General features: G+C 36.7%; 1 protein-coding gene across 1 annotated transcript in view; it reads right to left on the bottom strand.

The window, feature by feature from the left end:
• Positions 1–20,198: 20,198 nt before the first annotated feature.
• The window catches only part of MZT1 (mitotic spindle organizing protein 1), a 6,968-nt gene continuing 3,184 nt past the window's right edge, over positions 20,199–23,982 (bottom strand). The window contains exons 3-4 of the mRNA XM_068922315.1: positions 22,428–22,573; positions 20,199–20,884 (exon numbers count right to left, since the gene is read on the bottom strand). Of these exons, the coding sequence (XP_068778416.1) occupies positions 20,861–20,884; positions 22,428–22,573 (170 nt within the window). The 3' untranslated portion in view covers positions 20,199–20,860. The remainder of the gene's footprint in view (positions 20,885–22,427; positions 22,574–23,982) is intronic.

Here is a 23,982-nt window from a genome sequence, read left to right as displayed (position 1 = left end):
CGCAATGCAGCTATTCTTATGTTAGTACCACTCAATTTTGGTACAATTTGGCTTCAAGTGTATATTGGGAAAAGTAATCCATACTGTTATGACCGAATATAATGACCAAACTTTTAACAGTTAACTGCAAGAGAGGACTTTGCACGTTTCCAAACCCGATGAAGTGTTTATAGCAGACTCCTAGTTCTGCACTAGAACCTCCTTTATTATCTTTCTTTTGTATGATTTTGGATCAGATTCCATCTTTTCCTCTCTCCAGGGATCAGAGAAGATGTACGTTTCATGTGGGAAGCTGAACCCATAGGGTCACAGCTACAGGAGCCAACTAACAGAAGCCCAGAATTTCCTGCCCCTGACTATGCATAGCCTACTACCCGCTCTGTATTAATCTGTTCCTGGATGATACTGTCACCTACATGTATCATTTTAAATACAGAAGAAACACACAAATTCTAATAAACATGGGGCCTGATGAAAGGTTGCTATTGACTAGTAGGATCTGAGGCTGTCCCATGGTGCTGATCTAATTTGCTTACAAAAGGAACTGAATTAATGTCAAAATCTCCAGGCCTATTCCAATACATATCTATATCCACAAAGTGGGAAGCATGTTGGTTCTTGTGCTAGTGGCACCGAGCTGACTAAAATAATATCCTTTTCACTGCCATTATACTAACACAATATAATTGGGGAATTGCTAGAGTCCCTATATTTAATTTTAGTGCCTCGGCAAATGATCCTAATAGCCTAATGGCTAGATGCTGCTGGTGCTAATGCCGTTCAATTGACTAGGTTTCAAAGTGTATCAATGAGTCTTTTAAGTATCCACTAGAGCTGTAAGGTTTCAGATTACAGCTCTTAAACTATATGTGATCTCTAATGAAAAAAGGAGGAAAAAAAATGAATTGATAAAGCAAGCTAAGGCAGCAAAGTCAGCAAAAATTGTGCAGGCGATCTAACTTCACTTTGCAACAGGGTGAGCACATAAATTACATTTGGTCAGTAAATAATGCACCTGGGAAAGTAAGCAACAATGCAAATAATAATCCATTTTTTTAATAATTAAATCTTAGCTAGGTCCTCATTCAGTCACAATGATGATTTTTTTATAGAAGCATAAATATGATCATGGGATTTGTCAAAAAAAATTGCCTTGTAGCATTTTATGAAAATTAACGCGTATCCAGTATTGATCCTGATTTGTGCATGTTAAAACAAGCGTCCTTGGGTAAAATATTCTTAAAGTCAATAATATGCTGTAATCTCATGTGACACTAATAAAATAACACAAATGACAATTCATTTTTGTTTACTTGTCTCCTCTTTAATGGATTGATAAATTTTGTTAAAAAAAAGAAAACTAGATCTTGGTGCAGAGTAGGCATATTTATAAAACAGTTCTGATTGATTTTTTGGGTCATTTTTGAAGAAACAATCAATCTCTAGAATACTTACTTGAAACATATTTTAATGGTTGTTGATGTATGCTGTGCATAGCACTGACACCCAAAATGCAGCGCTGGGGGTCCTAATCCAGTACACACTTTACACTTGCTTCCTCCAAGTGTACAAACAGTTCTACTGAATTCAGCGAGGCACAGCTGGTTTCACACACTTCAAGCTGTGTCTGTGTTTGTAGAGTCTAACCTAAAAGGAGCCAAGATATTACAGAAAACAATTCTATCATAATCAGAATTTATCTGTGTGTAATGCTAGCTCTATCTACTGTAAATTGCCCCAAACTAATAGCTATGGCTATTACCACTCCTCAGGTAGCGATATTTTGTAGCATCTTGGAAATAGAAAAGGAAAGGGTGCAAGTGCTGTCAGAGTAGTGTTTAAAACTATGTGAGACAAACACAACTACCTTGAGCCCATTCTTCTGCCAAAAACAATACTGCATCTCTTCAATTATGGGGGAGAGAGAGACAAAAATAGTTTAATTTACTCAGCCTGTACAAACTGCTAAGGGGGAGTAGTGTTCAAGATGTTGAAATGCTTTTGAATTTTGTTAATTTAGGTCGGTTAGTTAGGTAAGTATTTTCACAACAATTTCTGGTCTCGGTTTATGTTTTGATGTTCACATAACAGAGCTAAGAGCTGAGCAAATGGTAAACAAATTAAAGTCTGAATAGGGCAATGGTACCAACCTGTCTTTTCAGAGTGGAGGTGGGTTTGGAACAGCGTGCACTGAATACTCGTAAAAGAGTAGGTCTGCAAGCAGCAGAACCAAAATTCTTTGTTTGCGTTGCCGGGAGGAGTTCCCGTGGCAGTATTCTGATTTCTAATTGTGAATGGTTCACTGCAGCTAAAAAGTTCACCTGGCCATAGTGGGCACATTAACACACGCTTCTTTGTCTGGTCTCAAATATTCCTTGGGCCGGGGACAGTCTTCATACACAATGCTCATTTCTTTAGGGAAAAAGGGGCCAAAAAAGCATTTTCTGGACCAGATTGTAAAGCACCATTGAGTTTGATAGAAAGGTTCACAGATCCACTCTGTCGATAAATTGGCTACCCCTTTGCACTGACTAACGTCCAGACACCCCGTTTCCTACAACATTGTATTCAGGTATCCCTTATGCCACAGTTCCTGAGATTCAGATGTGACTAAACAATACTAAACAGAAAACAAAATAAACCAAAAGTATTTCCTTTTCTAAACACAGCCTCCTCATTTTTCTTGCTTTAAGCTTTTAATTTTCTAAGAACTGCCTTCATAGGTTTTGTACAGCAGGCAGGATACCGTCAATGCTTGGCCATTCATTAACAGAAAAAATACTAACTGTTACAAATGAATAAACTCACAACAAATTCATAGTGCCACTACTTCTGAAACGATCTAGGACTGATCGACAAAAATAACTGGAAATGGTTTGTAGGTAAACCCTATTGCTTTAACAAATCCCACACCAGCCAAATTCCAGTTTAAACTGGTAAAGTTATTTGGCCAGACACAGTTTTGGCATTGCTCCTCCACAGCAAAAACAGTTCACTCCAGAGACAGATTAACCTATACCTGTAAGCACGCATTCACAGAAATAACCTTCTACCTCTCCCTGAGTCAGTTTAATATTTGAATTAACATTACCTAATGAGTCTTTTACTTTGTTGTTGCCCTAAACAGCTCCGCTTCTCAGCTTAAGCTCCTAAAAATTCCATCCGGCTCTCCAGCGTTCATTAAAGTAAACACCGCCTATTTTGTTATTTGCAGTTCTGACATCTCTCCCCTGAAACAAAAGGGTAGATTGTCTGCTACAAGAGACACCTGGAAGGTGCACAAAGTACAAAGGGCAGAATTCAAAAGAGTTCTCAGTGTATTCAACAAGCAATTACTTCTGCTTGTGATAGGAGACTGTCAGCTTCAAACACGAGGCATTCTTTGGGAAGATTAGTCCAAATTACATTTTATTACGTTGGCCCGCTTGGCTGGCCTAAACTTCATCTAGTTCTTATTCTAATGGAATTCAATCAAGGGTATTAATATATTGTTTATGACATGTTTGGAGTTCTTGTGTTATCAGCCTACATTCATGAGAGGAGCTTCAAACAGTATCAGATAACAGTGAGCTGGATGTTGGATGTTGTACAGCACAGGGGATTTTATCATCTTGTTGAACCAGTGGCAGTGATTAAATTAAACTGTCTGAACAAAGCTTTTGCATGTCACACTGTTGAATGGCAAAATGAAAGAGTGACACACTTCAGAGATCAAGGAGAGAGCGAGCTGAAAAACCATAGTTATGTAACTTCTTATTTGCTATATTGAATAACTGAACCCTTGCCTGCCTGGGCTTTTACTAGCAAATAATCAGAACAAAACATTTTGTGCATTCTAGCATTAATTTACTACATCTGAAAGCCAAAACACATACCAAGGTCTCAAACTGCTACTACTTCTCTCGTCTCAGGGGCATCACGCTGAATCTTAATTCGTTTTTTCCTGCCATATTTTGGTATGTTTCCTAACACATTTTGGTAAAATGACCAGAAAGTCTGATTTCTACCAATTTTCCTTATACCTTCTTCTTCGTATTTGTAAAGTCTAAAGGCATAATTTTTACATCTGTACTAAAATGAGCAATACCAGCATGCATAATTTCATAGATGCCAGCAGGACTGTTTGTGAGAACAAAAATCATTCATACAGGTAAGGGCCGAGGTATCCAGGCCCAAAACTCATGAAATGCAAAATGATTAATAACGTACATTAACTTTTAGTAACAAATAAAAAAGTACTAAAATAGAAAGACTAATTGACAGAAAAGAAGGAAAAATAGCCTATGGGCCTTTCTTCCAGAGTGTGTGGTTTCTGAAAATAACTACTTTTGGCAAGTTTTATTTGGACATGTGTTTTTGAAGTGTACAACATGACTTACAGCACAGCATACCACTTGCTAATAGTTTTGGTAGGAATCCGGATACCTTCTTTCTACCAAACCTCCCATGAACAAATACTGTGACCATTTCATCTATCACATTGCAATCTCCATAAAAAAATTGCTTTCTTCTAGATTTAAAATAAATAGGCTGAACCAGAATGCAATTTCTATTACAAGGCTTAGCTGAATCTTCCTTGAGGATAGATTATTGGCTAAGTATTCCATTTTTTTCTGTATTCATTACTAGCATAAGTCAAATTTTAAGAAACATCAGGACGGCTTTCTTTCATTTTATGCAGAACCCAGAATAGGTCTTGATCTTGTTCGGGGTGTTAGCATAATATAAATTATCATTTCTTATCAAAAATAATGTCATTCTATTACTTTGCACATGTAACCATGCTTTAGTACGCTTTCTGCATAAATAAATAAATTTCCTTTATTTATACAGCAAGATTAATTTGTTTTCATGTGTAAAAAAGAAAGTATCCTCATTTGTATCGGTTCTGTGACTTAAAAACCATCTTCTTCAAAACTTGTAGTGTTTTTATTTGATAGTAATATTCTTCCTTCTTGTAGAGCCATAGTGCAATGATATCCATTAACATTCAAAACTAGAGAATGCTTTCAAATTTAAATCCACTTGAGATGGTACAGTAGCAGAAACGGAGCCTGAGGGAAAGAATTTTGAGAATAAACAGAGGACTAACCCATTAGAATATTCTGCTGTATATATCAGTTTTTATAATTGGTGATACGTATATATGCACACATGTTTGTATTTCTTTGCAGCTCTTGAATAAATCACGATTTAATATTCATGGCAAAGAGTAAAAAATTTAGATGTTTTAGTGCAATATAGTCTTTATACAACAGTACACAGCTGTCTAATCACTGATTTATATTTAAGCATATACATGTGTGTGCTTACATAAGAAAAAACATATAATAACTTTTCAGAGATACTTGTTTATGTGAGACATTCCAGGAATTTCAAGCTGTGGTTCATTATATGTATACCCCTTACTTTTTCAATCTCTGTTTTTGTCATTAAATGGCACTATATTTGAGAGAGCTTAAGAGCCATGCAACATGAAAAGCACTTTTTTAGAAAAAGGAATTGTTAAATTATCTTTGGAAAAAGGAAATATTGCACATTCCCTGAATGGAAGAAGCACAAGCAATCTAATCAAATAATATAACTGCTTTAGTAAATAAGAAGTGTATTTTTCTATTTTTTCCAAACTATATTTCACTTTAATTTTTCAAATAACTATACCTAAGATGACTACAAAACCGCTGCTTTTAGTGTTATGTAGGTTTCTAGAGTGTGCTGAGATGACCAGCATTTTAGTGGAAGGAATGTAAGGCACTTTTCCCTTTAATTTTAGTTCTGCTACTAGAGAAGGCCAAAAAACAAGTCTCATTATTCATGCACATATTCATGTAAGACAAGGAGAATGTGACCCGTGTTGTATATCAAGTTACTAAATCACTCTGTGTTGCAGCTTTTTCTATCTATAGCATAGAATAAAAATGCATAGCTCTATGTGCATAGGTACTTTATTTGTTGTGTATATGCATATGTACATGCACACTATGCTTTGGGGTTTTATTCTTTTGCTTGCCTAATAGAGGTCTAATTCACTAGCAAGCAGGGCAAAGCATTGAATAGCCATCAGATGATGATAGTAGTTCAGCACTTTCTCTGAGTCTTTTGATTATTACCTGACTTTCTGATACTTTCTAAATTAACTACCATTTTCACAAGTTTGTGTTTAAGGTCCTCAGCCTGTGAATATATACATATGACCAATCCCTCTGCACTAGGCAAAAATAATGGTAGCTGAGTCTATGAGGATGAAATTCATCTGATCAATAATACAAGTCTGTATCTAATTAAATCTAGACAATTAGCAGATTAATATGATTTGATTTATCTATAACAGTAGTCTAAAACAGGTCAGACTGTGCCCCAAAAATGTGTCTCTGCACTGACAATCAAGTGTGCTTGTGGCAACTAACTCAGTAGTTGACCTCAGTATGGTAAATATGAAGTCAGGTAAAGTGAATTTCCAAGTTAAATATCTACAAAGATAGGTTCGAGCAAAAGGAAAATGCCTTTCTATCCTGTATAATTCAAGTGTATGGGAATTTTTCTGTAGCTTACAAAGGAAAAATAAATGTATTCAAGAGAAGACTGTAATCCAAAGAAGGGAGAAGATGAATGCTTTCATGGTCTATATATGTATAAAATAATCCATTAATGCTCTTTGAGCCATTCATTCCTTATCACAGTCCTTTTATAAATAGGTTCACTTCAAATAGTAATAGTTTACTAATGATTTTCTAACAGTGGAACCCAATATATGTGTTTTGCTGCAGATATAAAATAGAAATAGTGTACTTCAGTGGTACTACTCACCATGGAAATATTTCAGTTTCAGGGCAAATGATAGCTGGGCTTCTTTTTCTGTATTGCTAAGGATTTCCAAATGCTGGGTAGGAGTTTGGGGAAAGCTATTTGTGAACTTCCTTTCCCCATCATGTTATTCCATACAGAGTCATGCAAACACAGGCTTAAAAAGTCTCATATTTGCTAGATGGTAATTCATTTATTTAAGCCAGAGTCTGCATGCTTCAAACTAGTGTGTGGAGTACAGTGGAGTCTCGTTTATCTAGTAAAAACCTCATTTAAAAGAGTGCTATAAAACATGACTTTCTGCAGTAAGAGGACACATTCCTTCAGCTAGAATGTCTGAGTAGTCCGTTCCCGTTCCTAATATCCAGGAATGTATTAATTATTCTTAAATACAGCTGTTAAAAGCAGTGACGCACCAGTATAAAGCAAAGATAAAGGCAATTTAAGAGTGTGCAGATGGAGGAAGGCAATATTTTACAGTCTAAACTCTACGCTTGTGTTAATAGTTGTGGTCAGAACCCATCATCATGCATCAACGCCTGCCCGGTCGTATAGGAAGGAGGCACTGCTCTAACTGGCAGCCATAGCACGGATCAAAAGACGGGAGTGATATGCTAATTTGGTTTAAGACGAATAAGCATGTCAGTCGCAGTATTTTATGTAAAACAGAACTTGTGAAGTTTTACAATCAGGTAGACACAGGAAAGGAATTACAATAATCCACCTTGGAGGTGACAGCAGTGCTATCTGGATTAGCGTTTCAGCAGTGGCCTGAGAAAATACTATCCTCAACCCAGCACCACCAAACACAGCACGTGACTAAAAAATGCAGTGAGGATGGCATGTAAATGACTACTAAAGAGCACAAAGAGTGAGATGACTATGATTATCCCTGGTAAAGGGTATGGAAAAACGTGTGGCTACAAATAACAACAGGAATCCATTGAAACACTTATATATGGCTTTTATCTCCATAGTATCTGAAACACCTTTATTTGAAGGCCCTTACTCATGAGTGAGTTTAAGCTGGCAATTTGGGATATATCCAGGAGAGCTAGAAAAGTCTAGCCAGAGAGAGTGGGACTTCCACTACTCATAGGCAGGGGTGCGAGAGATATTAGTTCCTAAAATGCTCCAGAATGCATAGGTGGTTGCTGTGGTCCCAAAAGGGGTTATTCCCCCTATATTTGTTCCTGACTTGAACAATACTTTTATTTTTCTCTTTCATATATATTTTAAGAATATTGTATAACAACATTTCTTACCTCTTTACGTAAAGATTACCATTTACACAAGAAGATGTAGTGAGACCACAACTATTGTGGTCTTACTACATGGCTGCCCCCTTAAAAAAAAATGAAAGTCACACAGAGAGCATAGCAAGCCAGTGGACTTGGATTTGAAGTGGGTATGAATAAGCTTGCAGAAGTAATCAAAATATTCTTTTAGCTTTCCGTTTTAAACATTTCCACTCCAGGAAACACTTCTGGAAGTACGGCTAGGCCTCTATCTTCAAGTGAGATGAATTGTCTTCTATGCCGCTTACAGAGCAACTATTCTGGGCTTGACTGTAAAACTTGAAGGTTATGTTAAATGTATATATTAATGTTCTTGTGCTTCATTTTATATAAACAAGGATTTGTCCTAGTGTCAATGTACCAAACAATATTTCCCCAGGGAATTATGCTGGACCAGGTGCAATTCTAACTTATACCATTAAAGGACCGTAACAGATAGAATATGAAGATTATGCATTTTGATAAAATGATTTATTTTTGCTTCACTGGGATGGGTTATACCGGACAGGTATTTTACAGGGACGTTCCCCAAGAAACTGATTATCCTAATGCTAGTGAATGCCAACAGGCACTTTAATTGAGAAAATATTATTGCACATTCAGTGTCAAGTAGTTTAATGGTGTTTAACCAGCTGCTAAACAAGTGTCAAATACTCCACACAAGTAAGTTCCACACTTTTGTAATATGTAGGTTGCAAAATAAAGATTAAGCAGGTATATTTCACATGGTACACAGCCAGGCATGCTTATCGTACTGATTAGCAAATAAATGAATAAATAAGGCCTAACTGTACAGGACCTAAACCTGTGGAGCTAGATTCACAGCTTTACTCACACATGAAAATAATTTCACAGGAAATATGCAATGCAAACCCCACCAAAATAGGAGGTATAGTTGCAATGGTATTCAATACATTACTGCAAAGTTTAGGTTTTATATTAATTTACAATTAGGACTTCAATAACTATGTCTGTGTGAAAGCTGCACCAGTTTCATTACCCAGTCATGCCATTTTACTGCCCTTGTCTCTGCCAGTTCTCTGCCTTGCTACTCATTCAAAAATTGGCTTGTAAACATTCAAAATTGGCTTGTAAACGTTTTCTGATTTGAATTAGAAACTGCACTGCATTAAATTAACTTTTTCACTCCCTTTCTTTCTTCTTGATTAAGATAATGAAACATTATGAGTCTCTTCCTTTCTGTCTGACTCAGATCAGTAAATAACAACAGCATTTTTCCCTCATATTTTTGGATTTCAGGACCCTTTAAATGTTGCTAGGCAGTATAAGAGTGGGTTAAACTTCTTACCTTCCAGAGAATGACTCTTACTTTCCAAACGCATTTTGGGCAATCAAAATGCAGAATGTCATAATCCTAGTCACCATTTAGACTGCTTGGTACTTGTAATGTTTGTAACCCAAGTGTAATGTTTAGCTGGTCGATAGGCAAAAACTTTGCATTGCTATGATGCTTGTGAACAAAATACTTGGTTTGTGATAGATGTGGGCATGGGACAGGCTATACTACTGGCAAAGAAAATATTAAACAAATAACAAGCATATCTTTCAAGGCCTATTTTTATATCATTTACTCTACACAAAATAAATAAGCTTTTTGCAATAGTGCCATCTGGTGACTTAAAATAATGTGACACACCAGTCCTACACAGTCAGTAGTAAAATAGGATTCATTTTCAGCAGTTGTAAGTGACAAGTTTGTAGCACAAAAGATACCAGAAATAATCAGAAACGTCATCACTCTATTTTTAACTGGTAAACCATGAACTACTGCGTTGGATATTGATGGCTGGTTTGGGGTCAGGAAAAGGCTCTGATTACATTCTGCATTTGCAAATAGCAGTCAAAAGAGTAAGACATACAAAACTCTAGAAAATAAAAATACAAAAAAATTACATATTATACACATACACATATATGTTATACTTGGAACTTCAAAACAGCTATTTTTGTAAGGTTATGGAAAATAGTGGTGTTGGAAGCAAAATTGAGGCACGAGACCACTAGTCTAGTGATATATATTTTAAAATGTTCTTGAGAAATAAGAGAAATTTTGAATGAGCACTAATATTGTAGCTTTCTTTCAAAAGGGGAATTGTGGTGACCCAAGTAACCTAAGGTCAGTAAGCATCACATAAATCTAGGGAAAATTAATGAAAAAGCTAATAAGCTGATATGGGATTCAATTAATACAAAATTAAAGGGATGAATGTAATTAATGATGGTCAATATGGTTTTGTAGAAAACAGGTCTTGTTAAACAAAATTTATTTCATTCTTTGACGGGATTATGAATTTGGTTTGTAAAGGAAACTGCATACATTTGGACTTTCATAGGGTTTTTTGACTTCAGACTGCCTGACATCGTTTTTTAAAAATGGCCTATGTAATTTCAATAGAAACGTCTCTCACGGGCTTAGGAAATGGCTACATCTTCCAAAATTCTGTTTCCAACAGGAAAGAAATTGTTGAGGCTTGATCTAAATAAAGATAGGCCATGTGCATAAGCTCACAGCTATGGCCATACCACGTAATGCAAGAGCACACATGTGCAAGAGCACTTACTCTGATTTTTGCAGGGTGCTGCAAGGTTCAGTGGTTGACTTGATATTGTTTCACGTCTTCATTGATGATTTGGAACTCAGTTTAAAAATTATTGCTGATACAGTTTGCAGACTACACAAAGGCAGCACAAAGGCTGGCAGGGCAGTGAATGTAAAGACACGACAGAAAGAGGGATTTGGAACCAGTCACTAAAGGGGGCCAGTTCAAATAAAATCAATTTTAATGTAGCCACGTGAAAAGTTAAGCCACTAGGAACAAGCTGGGCCATACTTAAAACATGGAGGATCATCTTCTGCAGAACAGTAACTCCAGAAAGGACTTAAGGGATCACTGAGAACCTGTCATTCAGTGGGAGCATGTGATCGTGGAGTAAAATAGTGAATACAACAGAGAGATCTTATCTCTGCACACAGCACTAGTGAAACTGCTGTGAGATAAAAGGGAAGTCAAAAATAAGACAGGCTGCAAAGAAGACCAGAATGAGGGTGGAGAGCAGAAGAAAAACACTTTACAGAAAGGAAAATCCCTTCAGCTTATCAAAAAGAAGATGGAGTGATGACTTGATTATGATAGCTCCCTCGGGAGAAAATCCCACATCCTAAAGGGTTCTTGAGTTAAGAAGGGAAAAGCGTAACAAGCAGCTGTGTACTGAGCTCAACGCAGATAAACTAAAACAAGAAATAATGCACACAAAGTTTAATAGCGGAGATGATTAACTGTGGAACAAACCAACAAAGGAAGCGGTGGATACACTGTATCTATTAATGTATTCAACTCGAGAATAAATGTCTTTTTGGATATCTTTATCTAAACAGAAGTTATTGAACTCAGTAGAGAGGCTGTTGGGTGAAATTCAAAAGCTTGTGAAATACAGGAAGTCAGAATGGATGATCTAATGGGAATATTTGCAAAGATTAATCTTAGCCTCAGGATACTAGTCTCCTTGGGTTACCTCTTCAGTCAATACAGTTTCCTTTAGAGAGCAACTCAGAGACAGAGAATAACTTTAGTGCTATGATTTGCCTCTCTCCACTGAGAGCTTGCCTCTTTCCACAGACTATCGTGAAAACCAGAGGTGTAAGGATGGCTATCATCTGTGTTTTTCACTAAAAGGCTACCCCCCGCCCCCCAAATTTATAATAATTATAGCATTACAATATTACTAAATATTTGGAGAAAGGCTTAGCAGGGGAGTGGGGTGGGGAGGGGGGGCTCTCTTTTTTCCAATTAACCCTTCATTAACCTTATCGGACTATACTGAGAGCTACAACTTGTCCCAGAGAGAATACTGCCTATGGGGTAAAGGATGAAGATTATCATGGCAGTTCTTTCCCACTCCCTTAAATATCACCCTTTCGGAGAACTGCATCCTTCCTCTTTCCCCGTCTTGCTCTGGAGACCACAGGCAAGCAACAGCTCTGGCACCACATTTGGTGGAGAGAGGAACGAGCTCCTGGCCAGAGGGCAGGTGGGACAATTCAATCTGCTTCTCCTTCCTTTTCCTGGCCACTACCAGTAGTGGTAGGAATTCCCTTAATTTTAGAGGCTGCAGCAGGATCTAATAATGCAGCTATTTATTTGGTATTTTTAAATGATAATACTACTGTGGTATCAACACATAATCGTATCCCTACCAGGAAGGCATATCTTCCTAGGCTAGAGCTAGTCTATTCTCCTTCCCTTACCTTCATTGTTCCTTCTCGACTTAAATGCTGTGAATTGCTGAATAACTGCCAAAACAAAACATCAATACAGAAGGGGGAAAGATAAAGCGGTTATGAACTACAGAGGGTTGCAGAACTTCCTTTGGTGCAGTTTGCAAGACACCTGATGAAACATTTATTATTCTGAATGAAAGGAAAAAGATGTCACTACAGATTTGCTTTCCATGATGAAAACTCTCCCTGTTGTGATTATTTTACTACTAGCATATCCCACTCCAGTAAAAGTTAAATGCATAAAAGACAAAATTTTAGTGTCTGAACCTCAGTTTTCTCTTTGCGAGCCAAAGTCATGCAACCAGTGGCACGCTTTTTTTTATTCTTCCTTCTAGTTTTAATATGTTTTCAAAAATAAATCACATTGCACCCATCCTTCATTAAACTGAAAACGGATCCTAGCAAAACTAGCAGAGGGGTATTTTCCAAAGCCCTAGCAGTGGTTGTAAATGTGTGTCTGCCATCTAGTGGAATATGTGACAGTTTTCAGTAACATTTATATTTATTCTCCTGCTTTGGGTTCTACAAATATTAAATTAAAATAAATAGAGAAATAAGCATGAAAGCCATAAACAATAACAGTTCCCTCTTTATAATTCTTAGGCAACTAACTTGAATTGCTTCAAAGACAAAACAGTCTTCTTTAGTGGATGCAGATTCTTGTGATGTAAATTAGGTTATTAGTTTGTTATGTGCACCTGGATACAGAATAGCTTTGGCCATGCAGAGTACCGTGCGACTTCCGTTTCTCTGATAGTTGTGCACATATTAGGAGCAATCAAAATAATTCAATCATCAGAACTATTTTCTGGAGAAAAATCAGCTTTCGACAAAACTATTTACTGAAAAATGCCTGATTATCTTGGGGAAATACCATAGAAACTAGTGCTTAAAAACTGGGAAATACTAAACTGCAAAATATGGAAGCCCTGTAATGACAGGTTTTAAACTGGGGGGAGGGGAAAGAGGAAAACGGCAAATTGTGGCAGACATAGTTGGCAGAAACCCAGTTCGTAGAAGAGGAATAGGAGCACAGCACACAAAATGACAAAATATAACAATATTTTGAATGAGAGTCTTTGGAGCTTTGGTAAAAAAAAAAAAAAAAAAGCATATTTTATTATTATTCTTTAACATTTTGATGAAGCAAAACAACCTATTTTTAACTCCAGCGCACACCCACAGGAAAGCTAAAGGATCTGCCCAAACAAAATTGTTTGTTTACGTCCTCCATTCAATCACAGTTCAGATGAACAATGTACATATCCATACGTCCTGTATTGCTATTTCACTAACTTCAGTAAAATATCATGTGGGGTAAGTCAATGGTGAATCTGGCTCAACATGTCTGAACAGTAGCTGAAATACCATCTAACTAGAGCAGCCAGCCAGCCACGGACTGACAAGGTTTGGCACGTGTATTACTAATGCTGTTCTTAGACTGAAATGCATAATCCTCGGGACCACGTTACAAACACAGGCCAGATTATCAGGCTGTGCATGCGCCATAGACATTTTTCTGCCTTCTGTGTGAACCCAGTTGTCGCAGCCTGCAGGAATAAACAGCCATGCGTGTAACTTGCTGAGTTGTTACTATGCCCGAGATCGGTTTCACACAAAAGCTAAAGCTAAATAAAATACTCATCTTTAAACTGGAAAAGTACTTGATTTGAAAAGACCCTGTGGGTTTTTTTTGTTTTTCCCCCAGATTGTATCCCTGAATTAATAGCAAATAGTTAAATATCTTTTTTTTATGACCTAGTGAAGATTTGTCCAGAAATTTTTGCTCATATCTTTACTTTAAAATGTATACAGCCATCAGTACGATTCCTCCTTAAATCCTTCATTAAAACTTATACACGCCACAGTACTTTGTTTGTAAGGGATTAATATCTTTTCCTTAAGTTAACACTTTCTTTACAGCACTTTTATCTCACGTAAAGTCTTAAACTGCTCCGCCAGCAGCCCTCCAACATCAGCCTCAGCCTTGGGGAGCCCCTAGCCCCCATGGTGCCCTTTCATCATTCAAGAAAATCTGTTGTTAAACGGTTTGAACCTGTGGATGAGGAGTAAAGAAACACGATCACATACCGACCTTACTCCCTCTTTCCTTTATTTCCTGTTCATTAAATAGCACAATAATACTCACCTGTTACTGTCTTCAAACATACTCACTTTGGTTTCTCATACAGATAAAATAATCAAACAAAATCGACCTGGGATACTCCTCAGCCTCTTCTCTCTCCCAACGGCCTCCCTCCTCCTTCCCTGACCAGGGGTCCTACCTAACTGCTTCCTTTGTAAATCACAATATGTCCAAGTTCTTCCTGCTTGATTCCTGTATTTTCCATCTTCTTTAGTGAAAATTTTATATGAGCATTAAACTCCCATTCAACCGCATAATGATATCATTGTCTTTCAATAACTTTCAGAGATCCATTTTCGTGAGTTGGTTTTTCATTACACATGAATCGGAGGTAGGGAAAAATGAATATTTATGCAGTGACAATATAAGTGCTCAGACTCAATATATGTTAGGTTGCCAGTTTAGATTATTAAGTTTTTTATCAGGTAACATTAAATGTCCCAGAAACTAGGCTTCCATTTATCTTTCTGACAGAAGTGTCACTGATGTTTGTCCTAAATATTCCTAATTTTCATCACATCGCTTTTACTTGGAACTGTTTTACACTCCCCTTCACACACTCTGAAGTCAGAAGAAACTGCTATGACCTCCTGCATAGAGATGCTGTAGGCTTTTCTCCAGAAACTGGATTAAACTATACCCTTTATAAGCATACTTAATTTCATTTTAATAACATCAAGCAGTAGTGAGTTTGCTGTCTCCGTAATATGCTGTGTTAGTGTTTAGTCACCTTCATTCCTGGGAAGTGGTGCCTTTTTCCAAGGCATGATTTGTCTAATACCAAGCTACTGGCTCTGGTATGTCTTGTCTGTTTGATTAAAAAATGCAGCTATCGTTTCTTTCCATGTTCAAGGACATATACATGGTGATTATGTTACTTCTCAACTTCTCTTTGAGAAAATACACAGACTGAATTCTTTAAGACTCCTGAGGCTTGGTCCTCCAGTCCTGAAACAGTTTTATAGTTTTCATTTAAATTATCTTTGTATTTCCACAACTTTCTCAGAGAAAGTATCAACTTCAGGCCTGGAAACAGTAATTAGACAGCACTATGGTTTGACTTCCTGACTTCTGCATGGTAAACCTATTTTCTGTATCAGAAAGAACCTCTTCCTACAACTAAGAAATACTTCAGGAAACCCTCACAATGAGGCAGTTATTTGTGATGGTCCCAAAAATCCTTCTTAAGTTAGTTTTTCAAGAACTGAGACTTAATTTTTTTTTTTAATTCTTAATTTTTTTTTAATATTATACCCAAGATACTAAAATGAAAGAAAACAGGGAACAATACGTTTGTGTTTCTAGTGAATGATTCCAGTGGTGTGTTTAAGTGCAAAGGGATATGATATGGGGACAGGCGAGGGTGCAAGGCCTGCCTGCTGGGAGAGCACTGTCGGAGGGGGTTGGGTAAAGGAAACAATACCCGGCACAGTCTTGACTGCACTGCCTACAGGAATGATCCCTGAAATGGTCCAACCATAAAACAGCTGCTGAGTTTTGGCTGAGGAGTCAGAAGGTATTCTAGGAGTGATCTGTCATGCATGCAGCGTGGACAGTCAGGAGACCAGCACCTGGCATTCAAGGAGAGTGAGTATAACACAAAGCAACATTGTAGATGCACCCAGAGTATCCCATTCTCTAAGTACAACTTTCATTTCACTTTCCCAGAAATACTGATTTAGCTGCATTAGAAGACATCCAACTGAACTGTGACTACTCAATCTGACCACTCACATTTCTTCTTCAGAGTAATTTTTTTTCTCAGTTTGCTCCCCTTTTTCCTCTGTAAATTGACAAACCAATGATCTCCCTACCACCATACAGCTTAAGAAAAACATTGAACTATGCTGAATCAAGAATTAGTCCTTCCAGTATCTTGCTAGCAATCATCTCCCTTACTGATTTGCTTCACCGTGTGTTAACTGCACATAATCCAAGTGTTTCAATCAAAAATGTTACGCAGTGGTATGCCAATTGTCAGGCAAGAATTCAAGTAACCTACATCAGAATAATCAGCTTTCACACCTAAACCCGTAAACAATAATTAAAAAAACTAACCCGCCATCCTTTTCAACCAAACAATGTTCAAAGGGAATTCAATACATTTTCTGTCTTTCATTCCTTGTTGATAAAAACCCGAGTTCACAGATTCACCATTCACTACCGCTGATTTTAGGTGACTGGTCTTCAAATCCCTGTTACCAATTCTGCTCTTTTAAAGGTGGAAACTACACTGTCAGGCAGGCCTTTAGTTCTTTGGAGTTCTCATTTTTCCAAACTTTAATTAAAAGTCATACTTGTGGTTCAAAGAATTAATCACTTAAATCCTCTGGTTACATCTACAGTACTAAAGGCATCCCAAGCCCCGGCTTAGATCACAGGCCTTAGATCTATGGTCTCACTGTTCAGCATTAGCTCTCTTTAGGGCAGGCCGGCTACAACCACACCACACGGCATTTTGCCATGGGTCACTGCTGATCCTTAAAAGGTTATTTTTGTGCATTTTTTTAGTTCAAAGTACTCAAAATAATGAGGGCTGTGTGGCTTCTATAGCATGAAAAGCATGAAACTGTGAGTGTCCTTTAGTCTGTGACATAAAGGTACATGGATGGGAGTGTTTGAAAGTGAAAAGTGCTGGAGAAGACTGCAAGCACCCAACCTGGTGCAGTCTGCAAAGAGCAGTCCCTGGAGAAAACTGTGCCCACAACAGCACTCACATTTATTTCAGATAGAATTAGTTGATTCACTCAGAAAGCAGGTTTAGACTGAACCAGTCTTTGTGCAACTGGAGACCGGAAAGTGGAAAAGAAAGTACCAGATAAACGTGCACGCACTTTTCATGGGTACAATTCTATTAGGTCAGGTATCTCGGCCTGATGATCACCATCCAGCTTTTTTTTTTCCCCTCCCTTCTTTGATTAACAGACTTTCTGGTTACCTACGTAACTAAGAAACTCAAACTCCCTAATGTCAACAGAGGCTTCAGAGAATCCTGTTTGTCACCTTCTACTACTCTACAATCACCTGTGAAGTTATTTTTTTGTTTTCTAAAATGTAATTATAATGCTACATATCCTGGATAGTTATTTTAAATGGTGTGCTCTCTGTATGACTGAATTCATAACTGTACTTAAAGCTCTGACAGGCTTTTCAGAAAGGCAACAGCATTTTTAAGACAATGTTAACTCCTTTAGGTTCCTAAGTTTGAGGCTGTTTTTATCCACTGTCTTACAGAGCATGCATTTTCTCTGAATTATTCTCTACTATAACAAAATTAAAGCCCTTAATTTCAACGTTCATCAATAGTGCAAATAATTGGACAAAATTGTGATGTGACATTAAAGATATTCAGTGCAAGAATGAGGAACTAAGTACCAGGCAGGACTGGATTTCATTCATAGTCACTGAAAAGTAATGGGAATAAGCAGTCAGTCTTTCCAACAGGTCAACATGCAGTGCTCCACAGAGTCTCTGCAAGGTCATGTGCTGTTTGACCTATTCGTAATTAACCTCAGAAAAGTGACAAAGTTAAAAAGTTTGCTGATGATAATATTACTGAGGGTAGTAAGATTACAGGCAGACTGTGAAAACCTGCAGAAAGACACATAAGACTGAGCAACTATGCAATAAAACGGCAGATGACATTCAGTATAGATAAAGGAGGACACACATGGGGAGAAACAACCACAACTTCACATATTAAACAACAGCCTTTGAGCTTACCATTACCACTCAAGCCTTTAGGAGTCTGGAACTGAAGACATTTTTGTAAGCTGGGAGAAAAGTAACAAGTGTACTTGCAATGTTCTTATTCTTCTCTAGGCACCTCCTTTTGACTACAAAAGACAGACTATTGTGTTAAAAGAACCTTTGGTAAGGACCAGGATAGCTATTCTTATATTTATCTTTTCAAGATGTCTACCTGGAGAGATACTTTTATGTTAGAAAACATATGTAAGTAAATAAGGAGCATAGCTGAAAAGCATATGCTGTTTGCTTGACTTCTTAAGAGTTTTATATATAGCCGAAAGCTCTGTGTGTCCTACAAATGCAGCATTCAGCTTCTCAGCCATCAGTGCTTAAATTTGAGTTCCTGTTTACTGAGTTCGGATGCAAATGAAGCCATACACTTTACTTCTATAGCACAGAAATGTTTCCAGTATGAAACTTTCTATCAGTGGGATTTTCTTTTTTTGTTCCCAGGAAGAAGGAACTGTGTTGTGTACTTGTTATGGCTGGTACCCCGAAGCAAAAAGCAAACAGGGGGTTCTGTTACACCAAATCCCTAAGAATATTTTTTTGCACAAAAAATATTGCAAATAATGTTGCAAAGTATGCTGAAGAAGAGTATATGGACTTTTGTAAATATGAAATATTAAGTAAAACCAATGTTACCATTCAGCTCCATTTAATAATGGAAATATGATACATTTACAGTTTTACATCTGTCACATTGGGTTTTTGAAACATGACCTGCTTGTATAATTCTGTACAACATATCTACAGAGTATATAAAAAAAGATTATAGATGGAAAACTCACACATCCAACTTACCCAGACAGGAACAAGAATCACATATAAATTTTTCTTATATTGCATTTTCAAGTTGGTGTTAAGCGTTTCAAGGACACAACTTGATTTCAACCTTTTTTGTAAGTATAATGAAAGTTAAAAATTCTACTGGAAATGTATAAATGTAAAGTGATCAAGACGGTGATCTCAAGGGAGGTAATCAGAATTAGTTTATCATACAAAAATCTGATGACAGAGGAAGAGGCTAGAAACACTGATAAGAGCATGCCCTCTAGCAGGATTTCAGAATGATTGTTTTGGGCAGATTTGCCAGTTTACAGAAAACTTTGAGTTTGTTTCACAATCGGTATTACTTACGAAACCCACAGGCTGGCTACTGAGAAGTTTTATTGTATGCTATCCTATGCTTCCAGGAACATCCTTCTGTAATGATGTTTTTGTTCAGGGTAACTGGAAATAATAGTAAGCGATGTGGTGTAATTTAAATATTTTTTCAGTTCTCTTGGTCAGCCAAATTTAGCCTGCTTAATCATTTTTGGTAGAATTGTGACCTCCGTAGATTTCATAAAATGTAAACTCCTGAGGTACAAAAACCACTTTTTTTTTTTTTTTTTTACTCTCCACAAATAAAGTTTGGCTTAACTAATATTCCAGGTTCTCTTCCATATGTGCTTCACCCTATTAATCTCAGAGATCACCCTAGGTCCCATTAACAATGCTACACTTAGTGATCAGCCATGAAGCCATTAATGCCAACAAAAAATTTGAAAAGCTTGAACAGCTGAGTGAGAATACAGGATAAGAAAATAGTTCTTATTAACAAGTAGAATTCCTTGATGCAAGGATATTGCACTGGATGGTAACATGACAAAAGAGTTTACTGTATATACTATAAACACTTATTTAGTATCAGTGAAGATTCTTAGTGCTGAATGAGTAGAGTATATCAAATGACTGTTTTAAACACTTAGCTGTCATCAGCTAGATCTGACCCCTCTCACATGTGCTTTAACTAGAATATAGCCTTAATATTTTAGGCTATATTTTAATATTGTTAGTATTCAGAACACAAACATAAATTGTCTACAATTTATAAAATACTCTATGTACTCTAGAATTCAAATTTACATACATTTCAGCATTTATTGAAGCTCCTTTCCGATCCATGTTAAAAACACTTTTCAATGTTTTAATTCACAATTAAAAGGACAATTCATTATCTTCATTATCAAAAGTGCTTTATTTCTTACTTTCAAATGGAGACTTCAGTCATTACATTAATTTCCCACACTAATTAAAAATCAAGTCAGGAGAGCCCTCATTCCTATCTTGTCCGTAAAGAAAAGTTAAAATTGTACATGCAGTTTCACATCAATGCCAAAAGATAAAAACGGGATATATTAGCACTTCTGAAGGATGCATTAACAAGCCATGTTAATTATAACTATGCTAGTGGTTACACACCAGTAAGTTCAGTGAGTGTGCAGTATTTTTCATGGTTTAAAAAATATTGCATGTAGAAGAAAAAATAGCTTTATATTCACACATGGTTCACTAAAAAAAACAAGTAATAAAGAGTAATGAGACTACTGGTGGGTTTATCTTATTAAACTTTACAATAAAGCTATTCTGTATATCATCCTTTTCAAGATTACAGAAGCATTCTGAAACCTTCACACACACTAACTTCATTTTGTATTTCTGAACAGCAGCCAATCTTCAAATCCTCTGTTAACTCTACAGTTTGGCATTCATCTCATGAAGAAATCTTCTCTCATGTCAGCCTGTCATATTTTCAGCAGCCTAGAAAGAGAAACACTACTTATTGCAAATAAGTCACCAAAAGTAGACACCATGTGGATAAAATACTGCATATAGTCTTTTCTTATAGCTATTTTCATTTAGCCTGAAGTACTTGAAGCCTAAAAACAAGCTATTTATAATCTTCATAAGTAGTGCACTGCTGTTTTCCATTGGATATTTCCGTGTATTTTTAAATGCCAACAACACCTATTAGCCCTTATTCACATAGGCCGTTACTTACATCACCTGCATTAAATTTTGTGTATTGTACCTGAACAGCCTGCATCTTGGACATTTCGCTCTAATGCATTCAAAAAGTACTCAGATGCATGTAATTTTCCTTCAGCGTTTACTTCTTTATGCAATATATAACCACCATTACTCCCATTCATACAGGTAAATTTGCACAAAGTTTAAAAGAACGATAGTAATCATAACTGCATAACTGCCAATTATTCAGTCACAGTTGACAGTCAGTATTTTTTATATATTACCGTGACTCAAAAAAATCCCAACTTGGTACACTAACAAAGTTGGAGACAGACGTATGTAAATTTTAAGCCAATTATGGGATAAATAGGCAAAGGATAGCAATGGGAATGACAAACTGGTAAAAGGAAAGAAACAAAATAGCCCTCACAAATACCTACACATACAGAGTTAAACATGCATATGTAGACATTTAAGTATCTACATGAATATAAAACATGGCTTGAATACACAAGATCTACAAATAATGGCAAAAACTGAGTAAAAAAGGGTGAAAAATAGCCTTGACTAGCATCCATCTAATCAAACTCCCCAAGCTGAGTCTTGCAAGCATCAGAACAGTCTTTGAGAGATAGACTAGATGTAGATTTTCCCTCCACCAGCACTGAAAGAAACAAACATAAGAGACCGTAGAAAATAAGCCATGATGTTTAGGTAGACAGTAAAGAACAAAAATCCTTTTGTTTTCTTGGGTATCTTTTTTGAGGGGTGGGGGTAGGGCATTACACTAACTGCTTCTCTACAGGGAAATGCTTATTTTATATACATATACATACACATATATGAAATGCTCTCTGTATCTGAGTAGATTTAGAGTGTAGGTTACTGTGGTAAGAGCAATGGGTGAAGACTACATTAGCAATAGCAAGCTGTATGAACTTGCAGACATGTATTGCTGCATACTATTAGGTCATGAGAACCCTGAGGTTGTAGAAAGGAGATCATGCGGGTTGAAGGACAAAGCAGGAATCTAGCTACGTCATGAAAATATGCATGAGACAGGAAATGGTGACCAAAAATGTCCAGGACACAAACCTGTATTCTTATACCATTTCACAAGAGCCAGTCTATGTAAAAAAGTACCATTTTTTGGTTCATGTTATGTTCAGTCATATTGATTGCCTTTAAGGATAACAGTTCATTTCTTTGATTTAAAAAGGCATCTTACATCTTAAATAAAGCACAATCCACATGCTGAAGTATAGCAGATTGAACATAGATCTGATTTTATTCTGAAAACAAATCTCATGTACTTTCTAAGCAATAGAATTACCTTTAGAGCTTCTGTAGCCTTACGTAGTTCTTTAATAACAGATGACAATGCTTCTGGATTTATCCCCTGTTCACAAAGCCGCACACAAATAGATAAGGTCTCCATATCCAAACCAGTATTTAATAATCTTGAAATCTCAAACAGAACTGCGACACAAAAAAAATGGAAGCAATTTAGTCCCTACAGACCATGAAGTTTCAATACTCAAAAGTTTCATTCATCAACATTTAATATGTAGAGTAGAATCTGTGAACAAGGCAATTACTGGAAAGCCCTCGCAGTTTAAACCTCAACAAGAGCATTCATGTTCAGCCTCTCAGTGTAAGAAGCCAGAAGCCACAGCTTCTAACTATAACTTAAATATCATGTTTTTCCGGTTCAGTGAACTTAATCCTTGATACTCATTTTTGAAAGACTTAAACAAAAATTAAGTGAGAAATTCAGTAATTAAAGTACTTGCCAGCAATTCCCCGTAGTCTACCTTTTACGTAGTATGTGCTTTTGAACTTTGGATACTTACTGGAAGTTCTACTTCAATGGACTGGAAGTCCATTCTTAAAACTTAAGAGAATGTCAGGAGTTTTGTAGCCCTTCTCCCTCTGTATCTACATCTGGCTTTACTTCTAGCAGTAACATCAACTTAAAGAAAGCAGTATCATTTGAATTTTACAGGACTTGACTAAAGAGCAGCACCAAGTGTTAATATTATTAAACCTTCTGAAGGAGGAATCAGTGGGGTTTCAGGTAGCTTTGTGCAGAAACATTACTTTTCCCTTAAAAACTTTCCCCTAAAGATCCAATTTTTTTTTGCATCTCATCTACAGTTTTCATTATATGCTAAACAGCATAGTTCATTGAGCTTTTACTTCTGGGTGCTACAATAATCTCCATCGTGAAACTATGTCTCCAGCACCACAGACTTACTTTGTTCAAACACCACTTAACACTGCTTCTATAATCAAACCTCTCCAATATTAGCAGTAGGAAGCAGAATGTCTTTCTTACCCTATCAGTATGGCAAGTGACAACTGTCCACTTCACAGCTATGTGAATACCTCAGTATACTAAACACCCTACTGTAGCATAGCCTTAGAGTCACACTTACCCAGGCCAAGACTCCAAAGGACTAATACTAGGCCTGAAGTACCCAGTCAATTCCACTAAAGCCACAAGGAAACAGAAGGTGCTATGAAAAAAATTCACTACTCTTCCACTAAATAAGTGTGATAATGCCTCCATGAGTAGTTTGGATTAAAAAAAACATGCACATTTAAGACATGAAAACAATTAGTCAGACCAAAGCCCTAATTACAAGACACAGAGAAAGCTTCCTTCTCCAAGATGTTTTTTAATTCGCATTGGCTTGAAAACAAACCATTACAAACACATTACACATGCATATCCTGTCCACATGAAAGTGTCTTAAATAGCCAAATAAAGCAACAATTTATTGATGCATTTGTAATATAACGACATTGAACATTAAGTGCTATAGAACTGATGAAGTTTTATTACAAAATTTACTAGGCATGTGCTGTATGGTCACAAGCTTCTA

The sequence above is a fragment of the Struthio camelus genome, chromosome 1 (genome assembly GCF_040807025.1).
Source record: "Struthio camelus isolate bStrCam1 chromosome 1, bStrCam1.hap1, whole genome shotgun sequence".
Taxonomy (NCBI): domain Eukaryota; kingdom Metazoa; phylum Chordata; class Aves; order Struthioniformes; family Struthionidae; genus Struthio; species Struthio camelus.
This window is presented reverse-complemented; position numbering and strand designations above follow the sequence as displayed.